This window comes from Bombina bombina, chromosome 11, assembly GCF_027579735.1.
Source record: "Bombina bombina isolate aBomBom1 chromosome 11, aBomBom1.pri, whole genome shotgun sequence".
Lineage (NCBI taxonomy): Eukaryota > Metazoa > Chordata > Amphibia > Anura > Bombinatoridae > Bombina > Bombina bombina.
Window position 1 is genome coordinate 129,289,143 of NC_069509.1, and position 15,890 is coordinate 129,305,032.

Sequence of the window (15,890 nt, forward strand, 5' to 3'; positions counted from 1 at the left end):
TGATCCCGCCTATTACGGTCAGTCCAGCGCTGAAATACCAAGCAATTCCTCTCTGAACAAGGAACACAGCAACCCCAGACGATCGTTTCGGCCTTCATTGGGCCTCATCAGTGAGGTGTAGCAATATTCCTCTAAGCACACTGAACAAGGAGTCCATATACCTTTGAGCACTTTTTAAAATATTTATAGAAATAATTTTCATCAGATAGTGTTTATATGAGTGTAATTAATTTTAAATGTATTTATGTTATAAGTGAAACTTTTTTTTAACTCTACCCATTATGAAAGTTTTTAATTGCGCTAACCCGATGAGCATAAAATGCTCTTGCGATCAAGTTTACTTTCAACTTGTAATATGAGCAGTCTGTCACTTGCGAGCAAACATTAGCGAACCATTTGTAATCTAGCTTAATATATTGTATTTATATTAAATATTTTATTTTTATATGATATATTTTACTCATTTATCTCTTTGGCATCTAGAAATTAATTACAGGCAATCACAAAGACGGTTACGGACTGACTACCGGAGATTCAATTAGATTCAAGACAAGAATTTCAGTAAAAAAAGTGTATTTGCTACAGCTATTTTTAAATACATCAAACTGTGCAATGTTCTGAAGCAGCAGACATTCCAGGCTCCAGATCTAAGCAAAATCAATATTGCTCTACTTGTGAGTTCTACAGTCCTGGAATCTAGGTCACTATCTGAGGGCAGCAGCCACAACCAAAGACAATATATTAACAATGAAAAGACGGCTCACCTGTGGCTTTATGAAAATGCCTCACGCACATATCCATTGTAGCAATGCTGCCAGCCAGAGTATGTGTTCCTAAAGGGAGAGATACAGAGCAATGAAATGCAGAGTTTAAAGTAACTAAACAAATAGCATTTGGACATTAAAGGGACATTTTACACTAGATTCTTGATCCATTTATATAGCTAATTTGGGAGTGTTTTTGTAACAATGTAAAGTTTTTCATATTATTTTAATAACATTGTGCTGATTTTCAGACTCCTAGCCAAGCCCCAAAGTGTCAGATTTATAGTGTATACTGTCTCTTAAAGACACTAATACATACACCATGTATCAAGGTTGCTTAACTTTTTTTGACATGAGGGCTGTTGATCTGTCGAGATTTGCTACCTCAATGTGCACAATTATGTAATCACTGTCCACATATGTTTCAAAAGAATGTTTGGAATGTGATTACGTAATTATAAGCATGCACACATTGTTAGGTAGCAAATCTAGACGTTAAGAACATTTAGTACCCCATTCCTCATGAATGGGGTGATGTAGTATAGAAGCGCATGCACAGTAATGTGGTAGCAAATTTCGACAAACAGATGAATCTGATGATCCAAACATAATCGCCATTGTTTTAACTTATATAATTATATATCTATAAACAAGTTTATAACTAAATAAGTTAAAAAAGGCAGGTTATTTTTGGATCATCAGATTTAGGTGTTAGTCGAAATTTGCTACCATATTACTGCGCATGGGTTCGTGTACTACATCACCCCATTCATGAGGAATGCGGGAGTACATTTTCTTAACTGTCGAGATTTGCTACCTAACGATGTGCGTATGCTTGTAGTTACGTAATCGCATTCCACACATTTATTTAAACATATGTGGGGTGTGATTACGTAATTGTGCGCATGCGCACATAGAGGTAGCAAATATCGATGCAGTAGCAAATTTCGACAGAGCACTATATCAAATGAAAAGGACTCTAAAGCCAAACTTTAACTTGCATGATTCAGATAGAGCATGCATAATTATAAACACTTTCCAATTTACTTAAATGATCAATTTTGCACTCTTTTTATATGCACACTTTCTGAGGCATCAATTCGTACTGAGCATGTGCAAGAGTTCACAGTGTTTACATATATCAGTCTTTGATTGGCTGGTGGCTATTACATGACATAGGGGACAGAAATGGAAGGAAACTTTAAAATGTGACAAGAAAAAAGTACTGCTCGTTTTAAATTTAGAGTAAGTGTTATTGAATTGTTGTATTATTATGTATTTGCCGATTATGGCATTTTTCTGTATTGAATGGCTCTTTTATTTACTGCCTTAATTATGATAGCAATACATCTACATGAAATACACTTGTTCTTAAATGTAATAGTTCCATCAAGTTATCTCCCCTCAAACTTCCTTCATATGTCACCAAATCAATGTAACTCCTTCAAAATGTTTTGCACCATTTGGCCTATATTTTTTTGAAGGTCACAAAGTGAGGGGAAGGTGGTAGCATTGAGTTTGGGGAGGTTGGATGATTCCCAAGAAGAGATAGGGCGATTCCCAAGAAGAGATAGGGCGTGTCACTTTCAGAAATTAAGTCCAGGCAGATAGCTCAGCATGATAAGGCACTGTGGCTGAGCTCTGTAGCAACCCAAGGGTTGCAGGTTCGATCCGCAGCGAGGTCCACTCAGCCTTTCATCCTTCTGAAGTCGATAAAATGAGCAACACCTTGAGACCCTTACGGGTGATTAGCCGCGCTTTACAAGTACCCCATACATACAGTGCTGTATTTATGCTTTATACTTGAAGTGGAATAAGCTTTGCTAATTCTCACACCTGCCTCACTTTCCTTTACAGGATAAAAATAATAATAATGGTGCAGGGAGAAGAGGCATTTAATAAAGTCATATTATTGTGTAAAGCAGTTTTGCATAACTAACATGGTTATATTAATATACTTTTTACCTCTATTATTACCTTGTATCTAAACCTCTGCAGACTGCCCCCTTATATCAGTTCTTTTGACAGACTTACATTTTAGCCAATCAATGCTAATTTATAGGTAAATCCATACAAGTGAGCACAATGTTATCTATATGACACAAATGAACTAACGCCCTCTAGCTATGAAAAAAACTGTCAAATGCTTGAGATAAGTGGTGGTCTTCAAGAAAGCAGTCTGCAAGGTAATCACAGAGGTAAAAGGTATATTAATATAACAGTGTTGGTTATACAAAACTGGGGAGCGGGTAATAAAGGGATTATCTATATTTTTAAACAATAACAATTCTGGAGTAGACTGTCCTTTTAAACACTAAATAAATGCTACATAGAATGATGCATTCAAAGAAAAGTCTATTAGAAATTAGTCTGAGAATAGCATGTAGATGTATTTTTTTTAAAGTTTCATTAGTTGTTAAAAATAAATGTAAAGGTTTAGTGTCTATAAAACAATGGGAGCTGCCATGTTGTAACTTAGGTTACCTTCTCTGCTGTGGCCAATTAGGAACAGTTATAAATAGGCCACTAGAGTGTGCAGTCAATGCCTGTGTGGAACATAAAAGTGTTCTGCACTATCATTTCTAACAGGAGTTGAAATTCTCGCAATTTTTTAATGGAATTACATCAAAGGGGGACAAAATAAATAATGAAAGTATATTGCATTGACTTTTTTATTTTTAAGATTTATCATTTTATAAAACCATATCAAATTGTTTAATGTCCCTTTAACGCAGAAGGTCTTCTTTTTTTTTTTTTTTTTTTTTAATATATATAATCCAACTTTATTGAAGAGTATTTGGTAGAAAAATACAATGTGATGGACGGAATATTTTAAACTGGATGCTGTGCCCAGGTATAAATAACCAGTCACTGCCATGATTTCAAATGTCATTGATTCATTTATATATCAGGTGAGCATCACTCAGAGATTATACAGCTACAAAACCCTTTATCCAAACTTTGAGATGGAAAAGGTTTGGATTTCAAAATACTGTAATTTTTGCATCCGTAAAATATGACGGTTTAGAGAAGAGATGGGACCAAGTGTAAATGACAATATCTTATCTCATTTAGGCAATATTTACTGGTCATAACACAGCTGATACATTCAATCTAAAGGTATTTCTATAACTGTTAATACTTTTTTATACATAGTACCATCAGAGATAATACAGTACTGTAATAAGAAAGGTAATAGTTGTTTTAAATAAATCCAAACTTGCATTTGCATTTTAGAACACACAAAAAAAAACCCACAAGGTCCAGGCAGACAAGATTGTGATGGGGAAAACGCTAATTTAACCCTTCCCGTCGTTAGGACGTTCCATGCCGTCATTAATGCACTGGGTTTTAGCGCCGCTAGGACGGCATGGAACGTTCTAGCCGTCTGGCTGTCCTGGAGCCATAGCCGCTTCGTAAATGGGATCGTGGGCTGGAGGGCGTTCCCATCATTGAAATCTCGCAATCGCATAAACGATAGTGTGATTTCAATTTTTACTTATTTGTTTACAGTTCCGATGTAGACAAATAAGTCCAGGCAGGAAAGGGCTAAAAATAATAATACATTTAAAAAAAATAATATGAATGAAAAAGTCTGGATTTCGGAATTTGGGGATTTGCAGCTACTCCTTACCCCAAACAAAACTATAAAGAGAGCACATTGTCTGTTAGCATTTACTGAATTACCTACTCTTGGATACGTAACTTCTCACACATGAGTTAATTCCATTACCTTTTGCTACAATCTGCAGTTTAATTGCCAGAGACATCACTGCATCAGTATGCGGATATAACAAATAAGGAGATATGAATATTGCAAGCTAAGTCAATTGTATGGTAATTGCACCTATAGAACAGGTGCAGAACGGGCCTGTCTAAGCTTTGTTTTAAGAGACACCATTGCCACGTTAGAAAGCTAAACACCTAGATTACAGCTATTGATAAACAGCGCTTGGGACTGCTAGAAGGGGAAGTGAGAACATATAAAATTATGGTTATGCATTCAGACTGGCTACTGTAAATCAAGATCTGTTTTAACAGATAACACCTATGAACTTTACTCCGTTATAAAATGTCACTTTCTGATCTGTTGAGCTTTGCAGATAAGAAGCTCTCCACTCCCAGGTATATTATATCCTATATCACTTTCTACAAAATTAAACAGTGTAATTATTATACAGAAGATTAATAACATTCTACAATAAAATGCGCCAGATTACAAGTGGCACGTTTGCTGTTAGCGCGAGTCGTGATAAGCAATATCGTGACCACGTTAACTTATGCGCATATTAGAAGTTGAAAGTAAACAAGTTCGCTCGAGTGCAAACATACGGCTAGATTACGAGTTGTGCGTTAAGGCAAAAAAGCAGCGTTAACAGGTCCTAACGCTGCTTTTTTACGCCCGCTGGTATTACGAGTCTTGCAGGTATACGGGCACCGCACACTTTTTTGGCCTTAACCGCAAACCGACTTACGTAAAGTTTGTAAACCCTTTTTTCTATGGGACTTCCATAGCGCCGGTATTACGAGTTTGTCCTGGGAGGCCAAAAAGTGAGCGGTACACCCTACCCCGTCAAGATTCCTAACGAATTTTAAAGTCAGTAGTTATGAGTTTAACACTACAAAGCCGTAGCATAAAACTCATAACTAAAGTGCTAAAAAGTACAATAACACCCATAAACTACCTATTAACCCCTAAACCGAGGCCCTCCCGCATCGCAAACACTAAAATAAAATTATTAACCCCTAATCTGCCGCTCCCGACATCGCCGGCACTATAATAAACATACTAACCCCTAAACCGCCGCACTCCTGCCTCGCAAACATTGGTTAAATATTATTAACCCCTAATCTGCTGTCCCTAACATCGCCGCCACCTACCTACATTTATTAACCCCTAATCTGCCGCCCCTAACATCGCTGCCACCTACATTATACTTATTAACCCCTAATCTTCCGCTCCGGACATTGCTGCAACCTACATTATATTTATTAACCCCTAATCTGCTGCCCCCAACATCGCCGCCACCTACCTACATTTATTAACCCCTATTCTGCCGTCCCCAACGTCGCCGCCACTATTCTAAATTTATTAACCCTTTAAACCTAAGTCTAACCCTAACACCCCCTAACTTAAATATAATTTAAATAAATCTAAATAAAATTACTATCATTAACTAAATAATTCCTATTTAAAACTAAATACTTACCTATAAAATAAACCCTAAGCTAGCTACAATATAACTAATAGTTACATTGTATCTAGCTTAGGGTTTATTTTTATTTTACAGGCAAGTTTGTATTTATTTTAACTAGGTAGAATAGTTACTAAATAGTTATTAACTATTTACTAACTACCTAGCTAAAAAAAATACAAATTTACCTGTAAAATAAAACCTAACCGAAGTTACAATAACACCTAACCTTACACTACAATTAAATAAATTCTCTACATTAAATACATTAAATTAAATTAGCTAAACCATAAAAAACAAACAAACACTAAATTACAGAAAATAAAAAACAAATTACAAGATCTTTAACCCCTTAACGACCGAGGACGTGCAGGGTACGTCCTCTAAAAAATGTCAGTTAACGACCAAGGACGTACCCTGCACGTCCTCAGTCTGGAAAGCAGCTGGAAGCGATCCTGCTCGCTTCCAGCTGCTTTCCGGTTATTGCAGTGATGCCTCGACATCGAGGCATCCTGCAATAACACTTTCTGGCCATCCGATGCAGAGAGAGCCACTCTGTGGCCCTCTCTGCACCGGACATCGATGGCCGGTATCGTTGGTGGATGGGAGCCGACTTGGGAGGCGGGTGGGCGGCCATCGGTGAGATCTGGAAGGTGGAGGGGGGCGGGATCGGGGGCGGGAGCGGGTGGGAACCGCTACACTACAGAAAAAAAGTTAGGAGTAAAGTGAAATTAAAAAATGAAATAAACATTTTTTTAAAAAAGCATTTAAGCGATCTGGAAGGGGTGGGGGGTTGGTATTGGGGGGGGGGGGAAGCTACACTACAGAAAAGGGAATTTTTTTTTAATAAAAAAACATATTTTCACTAAAATGGGTACTGGCAGACAGCTGCCAGTACCCAAGATGGCGCACATTAAGTCAGAGGGGGAGGGTTAGAGAGCTGTTGGGTGGGGGATCAGTGAGGTTGGGGGCTAAGGGGGATCCTACACAGAAGCATATGTAAATATGCTAAAACAAAATGCACAAAAATGCCCAAATTTTCCTTTTATTTTAGTACTGGCAGAGTTTCTGCCAGTACTTAAGATGGCGGGGACATTTGTGGGGTAGGGGAGGGAAGAGAGATGTTTGGGAGGGATCAGGGGGTCTGATGTTTCAGGTGGGAGGCTGATCTCTACACTAAAGCTAAAATTAACCCTGCAAGCTCCCTACAAGCTACCTAATTAACCCCTTCACTGCTAGCCATAATACACGTGTGATGCGCAGCGCCATTTAGCAGCATTCTAATTACCAAAAAGCAACGCCAAAGTCATATATGTCTGCTATTTCTGAACAAAGGGGATCCCAGAGAAGCATTTACAACCATTTATGCCATAATTGCACAAGCTGTTTGTAAATGATTTTAGTGACAAACCTAAAATTGTGAAAAATGTAATGTTTTTTTTTAATTTGATCGCATTTGGCGGTGAAATGGTGGCATGAAATATACCAAAATGGGCCTAGATCAATACTTGGGGTTGTCTACTACACTACACTAAAGCTAAAAATACCCCAAAAAGCTCCTTACATGCTCCCTAATTAACCCCTTCACTGCTGGACATAATACACGTGTGGTGCGCAGTGGCATTTAGAGGCCTTCTAATTACCAAAAAGCAATGCCAAAGCCATATATGTCTGCTATTTCTGAACAAAGGGGATCCCAGAGAAGAATTTACAACCATTTATGCCATAATTGCACAAGCAGTTTGTAAATAATTTCAGTGAGAAACTGAAAGTTTGTGAAAAAATTTGTGAAAAAGTGAACGATTTTTTGTATTTGATCGCATTTGGCGGTGAAATGGTGGCATGAAATATACCAAAATGGGCCTAGATCAATACTTTGGGATGTCTTCTAAAAAAAAATATATATATGTCAATGGATATTCAGGGATTCCTGAAAGATATCAGTGTCCCAATGTAACTAGCGCTAATTTTGAAAAAAAAAATGTTTTGAAAATAGCAAAGTGCTACTTGTATTTATGGCCCTATAAGTTACAAAAAAGCAAAGAAGATGTAAACATTGGGTATTTCTAAACTCAGGACAAAATTTAGAAACTATTTAGCATGGGTGTTTTTTGGTGGTTGAAGATATGTAACAGATTTTGGGGTTCAAAGTTAGAAAAAGTGTGTTTTTTTCCATTTTTCCTCATATTTTATAAATAAATTTATAGTAAATGATAAGATATGATGAAAATAATGGTATTTTTAGAAAGTCCATTTAATGGCGAGAAAAACGGTATATAATATGTGTGGGTACAGTAAATGAGTAAGAGGAAAATTTCAGCTAAACACAAACACTGCAGAAATGTAAAAATAGCCTTGGTCCCAAACGGACAGAAAATGGAAAAGTGCTCTGGTCACTAAGGGGTTAAACTAATTACACTTAATCTAATAGCCCTATCAAAATAAAAAAAGCCCACCCAAAATAAAAAAAAAACCTTAGCCTAAACTAAACTACCAATAGCCCTTAAAAGGGCCTTTTGCGGGGCATTGCCCCAAAGAAATCAGCTCTTTTACCTGTAAAAAAAAATACAAACAACCCCCCAACAGTAAAACCCACCACCCACACAACCAACCCCCCAAATAAAAGCCTAACTAAAAAACCTAAGTTCCCCATTGCCCTGAAAAGGGCATTTGGATGGGCATTGCCCTTAAAAGGGCATTTAGCTCTATTGCGGCCCAAAGCCCTAACCTAAAAATAAAAGCCAAACAACCCCCCCAACAGTAAAACCCACCACCCACACAACCAACCCCCCAAATAAAAGCCTAACTAAAAAAAAACCTAAGCTCCCCATTGCCCTGAAAAGGGCATTTGGATGGGCATTGCCCTTAAAAGGGCATTTAGCTCTATTGCGGCCCAAAGCCCTAACCTAAAAATAAAACCCACCCAATACACCCTTAAAAAATCCTAACACTAACCCCCGAAGATTCACTTACCGGGAGAAGTCTTCATCCAAGCGGCAAGAGGTCCTCAATGAAGCCGGCAGAAGTGGTCCTCCAGATGGGCAGAAGTGGTCCTCCAGACGGGCAGAAGTCTTCATCCAGATGGCATCTTCTATCTTCATCCATCCGACGCGGAGCGGCTCCATCTTCAACACACCCGCACGGAGCATCCTCTTCAAACGACGTCTTCTTCGGAATGAATATCTCTTTAAGTGACGTCATCCAAGATGGGGTCCCTTAGATTCCGATTGGCTGATAGAATTCTATCAGCCAATCGGAATTAAGGTAGAAAAAATCCTATTGGCTGATGCAATCAGCCAATAGGATTGAACTCAATCCTATTGGCTGATCCAATCAGCCAATAGGATTGAGCTCGCATTCTATTGGCTGAATGGAACAGCCAATAAAATGCCAGCTCAATCCTATTAGCTGATTGCATCAGCCAATAGGATTTTTTCTACCTTAATTCCGATTGGCTGATAGAATTCTATCAGCCAATCGGAATCTAAGGGACGCCATCTTGGATGACGTCACTTAAAGAGATATTCATTCCAAAGACGTCGTTTGAAGAGGATGCTCCGCGCCGGATGTCTTGAAGATGGAGCCACTCCGCGTCGGAAGGATGAAGATAGAAGATGCCGTCTGGATGAAGACCTGCCCGTCTGGAGGACCACTTCTGCCCGTCTGGAGGACCACTTCTGCCGGCTTCGTTGAGGACCTCTTGCCGCTTGGATGAAGACTTCTCCCGGTAAGTGAATCTTCGGGAGTTAGTGTTAGGATTTTTTAAGGGTGTATTGGGTGGGTTTATTTTTTAGGTTAGGGCTTTGGGCAGCAATAGAGCTAAATGCCCTTTTAAGGGCAATGCCCATCCAAATGCCCTTTTCAGGGCAATGGGGAGCTTAGGTTTTTTTAGTTAGGTTTTTATTTGGGGGGTTGGTTTTACTGTTGGGGGGGGTTGTATTTTTTTTTGGTAAAAGAGCCGATTTCTTTGGGGCAATGCCCCGCAAAAGACTCTTTTAAGGGCTATTGGTAGTTTAGTTTAGGCTAGGGTTTTTTTTTATTTTGGGTGGGCTTTTTTATTTTGATAGGGCTATTAGATTAGGTGTAATTAGTTTAAAGATCTGTAATTTGTTTTTTATTTTCTGTAATTTAGTGTTTTTTTTGTGATTTAGCTAATTTAATTTATTTAATTGTATTTAATGTAGGGAATTGATTTAATTGTAGTGTAGTATTAGGTGTTATTGTAACATAAGTTAGGTTTTATTTTACAGGTTAGTTTGTATTTATTTTAGCTAGGTAGTTAGTAAATAGTTAATAACTATTTAGTAACTATTCTACCTAGTTAAAATAAATACAAACTTGCCTGTAAAATAAAAAAAAACCTAAGCTAGATACAATGTAACTATTAGTTATATTGTAGCTAGCTTAGGGTTTATTTTATAGGTAAATATTTAGTTTTAAATAGGAATAATTTAGTTAATGATAGTAATTTTATTTAGATTTATTTAAATTATATTTAAATTAGGGGGGTTAGGGTTAGACTTAGGTTTAGGGGTTAATAAATTTAATATAGTGGCGGCGACGTTGGGGGTGGCAGATTAGGGGTTAATAAGTGTAGGTAGGTTGCGGCGACATTGGGGGAGGGAGATTAGGGGTTAATAAATATAATGTAGGTGTCGGCGATGTTGGGGGCAGCAGATTAGGGGTTCATAAGTATAATGTAGGTGGTGGCGATGTCCGGAGCGGCAGATTAGGGGTTAATAAATATAATGTAGGTGTCGGCGATGTCGGGGGTGGCAGATTAGGGGTTAATAAGTGTAAGATTAGGGGTGTTTAGACTCTGGGTTCATGTTAGGGTGTTAGGTGTAAACATAAAATGTGTTTCCCCATAGGAATCAATGGGGCTGCGTTACTGAGTTTTACGCTGCTTTATTGCAGGTGTTAGACTTTTTCTCAGCAGGCTCTCCCCATTGATGTCTATGGGGAAAACGTGCATGAGCACGTACGACCAGCTCACCACTGACTTAGGCAACGTTGGTATTGGAGTGCAGTGTGGAGCACAGTTTTGCTCTATGCTCACTTCTTGTCTTTTAACGCCGGATTTGTAAAAACCCGTAATACCAGCGCTGCAGGTAAGTGAGCGGTGAGAAAAAACTGCACGGTAGCACCGCACACCTCATAACGCAAAACTCGTAATCTAGGCGATAGTTAGCATATATACACATATAAACACATCTATAAATACACTTTGGAGCCCTTTCCACTCAAATACCTTAAAATATGTGTTTTAATGTGTATTTACTGTAAATACTTTACATTTCATTGTTCTTAACATAGTAGAAAATGTTCTTAGTATTTCGAAATATATATTACTATACATATATATGTATATATCTATACCTGTATATATTAATATAGATATTTAGGTATAGATGTATATGTTTTTAAAAAATAATCATATATATAGAAATATATATTTAAAAATAAAAAGAACATTTTCGCCTATGTGAAGAACATTAGTATGTAAAATATGCATAACTAACTTCAGGTTCAGTGCTGTAGGTCTAACGCGGTGTCAGGTTAGCGTGCAAGCAAGTATAAGTGTTTAGTTTTTTAACAGTGCACTCTATTTACGTCTATGGCGAGAAGAAGTTAGAGCGATCGCAATATCCGGTAGCATGCATCAGGTTTCGCATAGCGTGCAAACATTTTACTTTAATCTTGTAATATCCATGCACCCCTTGTAATCTGCCCCTCTATGTCATTATTTCTCAACCGCGGTCCTCAAGTACCCCCGAAAAGGCCAGATTTTCATTATAGCTTAAACTAGTGCACAGGTGAAATAATCAGCTGATGGGAGAGAGCAAGTTAGTAACCATGGTGTTTTACTGATCAGCTGATTACTTCACTTGTGCACTGGTTCAGCTATAATTAAAACCTGGCCTGTTGGGGGTAATTGAGGACGGTGGTTGAGAAACACTGCTCTAAGTGTTTTTTTTTATTACTTGTTAGTAATACTTCTTCCTTTTCAAATGTACTGAGATAAACAAGGTAATGGGACATATTTACTACAATAATGTAAAAAAATGTACAAGAGCTGAAAATAAGAAAAAACAGATGAATACTTACTCACACTTGAACCATATTAGTAGAAGTGGGTATAGGGTATCAGAGCAACAGGTAGGAACATCTTCCAGAAGACTGAGATCGGCCAATACTAACCCAAAGTATAAATATCCCCTTCCTACTTCAGGTAGTTCATGCCCAGCTAAGCATGAACTTAAAGGGATAGTAAACCCAAATTTTTTCTTTCATGATTCAGATAGAGCAAGTCATTTTAAGCAACTTTCAAATTTACTCCTATTATCAATTTTCCTACTTCTCTTGGTATCTTTATTTAAAAAGCAGAAATTTATGTTTAAGAGCCAGGCCATTTTTGGTTCAGAACCTGGGTTGCACTTGCTTATTGATGGCTAAACCAATCAGCAAGTGCAACCCAGGTTCTGAACCAAAAATGGGCCGGCTCTTAAACATACATTTCTGCTTTTCAAATAAAGATACCAAGAGAAGGAAGAAAAAACAGAATTTATGCTTACCTGATAAATTTCTTTCTCCAACGGTGTGTCCGGTCCACGGCGTCATCCTTACTTGTGGGATATTCTCTTCCCCAACAGGAAATGGCAAAGAGCACAGCAAAAGCTGCCCATATAGCCCCTCCTCTGGCCCCGCCCCCCAGTCATTCGACCGACGGTTAGGAGAAAAAAGGAGAAACTATAAGGTGCCGTGGTGACTGTAGTGTATAGAGAAAGAAAATTTTCAAACCTGATTAAAAAACCAGGGCGGGCCGTGGACCGGACACACCGTTGGAGAAAGAAATTTATCAGGTAAGCATAAATTCTGTTTTCTCCAACATTGGTGTGTCCGGTCCACGGCGTCATCCTTACTTGTGGGAACCAATACCAAAGCTTTAGGACACGGATGAAGGGAGGGAGCAAATCAGGTTACCTAAACGGAAGGCACCACAGCTTGCAAAACCTTTCTCCCAAAAATAGCCTCCGAAGAAGCATAAGTATCGAATTTGTAAAATTTGGCAAAAGTGTGCAGAGAAGACCAAGTCGCTGCCTTACATATCTGATCAACAGAAGCCTCGTTCTTGAAGGCCCATGTGGAAGCCACAGCCCTAGTAGAGTGAGCTGTGATTCGTTTAGGAGGCTGCCGTCTGGCAGTCTCATAAGCCAATCGGATGATGCTTTTAGCCAGAAAGAAAGAGAGGTAGCAGTAGCTTTTTGTCCTCTCCTCTTACCAGAGTAAACGACAAACAAAGATGAAGTTTGTCTGAAATCCTTTGTTGCGTCTAAATAGAACTTTAAAGCACGGACCACATCTAAATTGTGTAACAAACGTTCCTTCTTTGAAACTGGATTCGGACACAGAGAAGGAACAACTATTTCCTGGTTAATATTCTTGTTGGAAACTACTTTTGGAAGATAACCAGGTTTGGTACGCAAAACAACCTTATCTGAATGGAAAACCAGATAGGGTGGATCACACTGCAAAGCAGATAATTCAGAAACTCTTCTAGCAGAAGAAATAGCAACCAAAACAGAACTTTCCAAGATAGTAATTTGATATCTATGGAATGTAAAGGTTCAAACGGAACCCCTTGAAGAACTGAAAGAACTAAATTTAGACTCCAAGGAGGAGTCATGGGTCTGTAAACAGGCTTGATTCTGACCAAAGCCTGTACAAAAGCTTGTACATCTGGCACAGCTGCCAGGCGTTTGTGTAACAAAACAGATAAAGCAGAAATCTGTCCTTTTAGAGAACTCGCTGACAACCCTTTATCCAAACCCTCTTGGAGAAAGGAAAGAATCTTAGGAATTTTAATTTTACTCCAGGAGAATCCCTTGGATTCACACCAACAGATATATCTTTTCCATATTTTATGGTAAATCTTTCTAGTTACAGGCTTTCTGGCTTGGACCAGAGTATCTATCACTGAATTTGAAAACCCACGCTTGGATAAAATCAAGCGTTCAATTTCCAAGCAGTCAGCTGCAGAGAAACTAGATTTGGATGTTCGAATGGACCTTGTACTAGAAGATCCTGTCTCAAAGGTAGCTTCCATGGTGGAGCCGATGACATATTCACCAGGTCTGCATACCAAGTCCTGCGTGGCCACGCAGGAGCTATCAGGATCACCGAGGCCTTCTCCTGTTTGATCCTGGCTAAGAGCCTGGGAAGGAGAGGAAACGGTGGAAACACATAAGCTAGGTTGAACGACCAAGGCGCTACTAATGCATCCACTAGAGTCACCTTGGGATCCCTGGATCTGGACCCGTAGCAAGGAACTTTGAAGTTCTGACGAGACGCCATCAGATCCATGTCTGGAATGCCCCATAATCGAGTTAACTGGGCAAAGACCTCCGGGTGGAGTTCCCACTCCCCCGGATGGAAAGTCTGACAACTCAAATAATCCGCCTCCCAGTTGTCTACTCCTGGGATGTGAATTGCAGATAGATGGCAGGAGTGATCCTCCGCCCATTTGATGATCTTGGATACCTCTCTCATCGCCAAGGAACTCTTTGTTCCTCCCTGATGGTTGATGTAAGCTACAGTCGTCATGTTGTCCGACTGGAATCTTATGAATCCGGCCTTCGCTAGTTGAGGCCAAGCCCGGAGCGCATTGAATATCGCTCTCAGTTCCAGGATGTTTATCGGGAGAAGAGACTCTTCCCGGGACCATAGACCCTGAGCTTTCAGGGAGTCCCAGACCGCGCCCCAGCCTAATAGACTGGCGTCGGTCGTGACAATGACCCACTCTGGTCTGCGGAAACTCATGCCCTGAGACAGGTGATCCTGAGTCAACCACCAACGGAGTGAGTCTCTGGTTAACTGGTCTACTTGAATCTGGGGAGACAAGTCTGCATAATCCCCATTCCACTGTCTGAGCATGCACAGTTGCAATGGTCTTAGATGAATTCGAGCAAAAGGAACCACGTCCATTGCTGCCACCATTAGACCTATTACTTCCATGCACTGAGCTATGGAAGGCTGAGGAATAGAATGAAGAACTTGACAAGCCTTTAGAAGCTTTAATTTTCTGACCTCTGTCAGAAAGATCTTCATTTCTACAGAATCTATTATTGTTCCCAGAAAGGGAACTCTTGTAGACGGGGACAGGGAACTCTTTTCCACGTTCACCTTCCACCCGTGAGACCTGAAAAAGGCTAACACAATGTCTGTATGAGCCTTTGATCTGGAAAGGGACGACGCTTGGATTAGAATGTCGTCTAGGTAAGGTGCCACTGCAATGCCCCTCGGTCTTAGAACCGCTAGAAGGGACCCTAGCACCTTTGTGAAAATTCTGGGAGCAGTGGCTAAACCGAACGGAAGAGCCACGAACTGGTAATGTTTGTCCAGAAAGGCGAACCTTAGGAACTGATGATGATCTTTGTGGATAGGAATATGTAGGTACGCATCCTTTAGATCCACGGTAGTCATATATTGACCCTCCTGGATTGTAGGTAAAATAGTTCGAATGGTTTCCATTTTGAACGATGGAACTCTGAGGAATTTGTTTAGAATTTTTAAATCCAGAATTGGTCTGAAAGTTCCCTCTTTTTTTTGGGAACTACAAACAGGTTTGAGTAAAACCCCTGACCTTGTTCCGCTGTTGGAACTGGGTGTATCACTCCCATCTTTAGTAGGTCTCCTACGCAATGTAAGAATGCCTGTCTCTTTATCTGGTCTGAAGATAAGCGAGACATGTGGAACCTTCCCCTTGGAGGAAGTTCCTTGAATTCTAGAAGATAACCCTGAGAGACTATTTCTAGTGCCCAGGGATCCGGAACATCTCTTGCCCAAGCCTGAACAAAGAGAGAAAGTCTGCCCCCTACTAGATCCGGTCCCGGATCGGGGGCTACCCCTTCATGCTGTCTTGGTAGCAGCA

At 39.5% G+C, this 15,890-nt stretch overlaps 1 protein-coding gene across 1 annotated transcript in view; it reads right to left on the reverse strand.

The window, feature by feature from the left end:
* The window catches only part of AMDHD2 (amidohydrolase domain containing 2), an 84,653-nt gene that overhangs the window by 10,040 nt on the left and 58,723 nt on the right, over positions 1-15,890 (reverse strand). Inside the window, exon 9 of the mRNA XM_053694691.1 lies at positions 765-833. Coding sequence (XP_053550666.1) covers positions 765-833 — 69 coding nt within the window. The remainder of the gene's footprint in view (positions 1-764; positions 834-15,890) is intronic.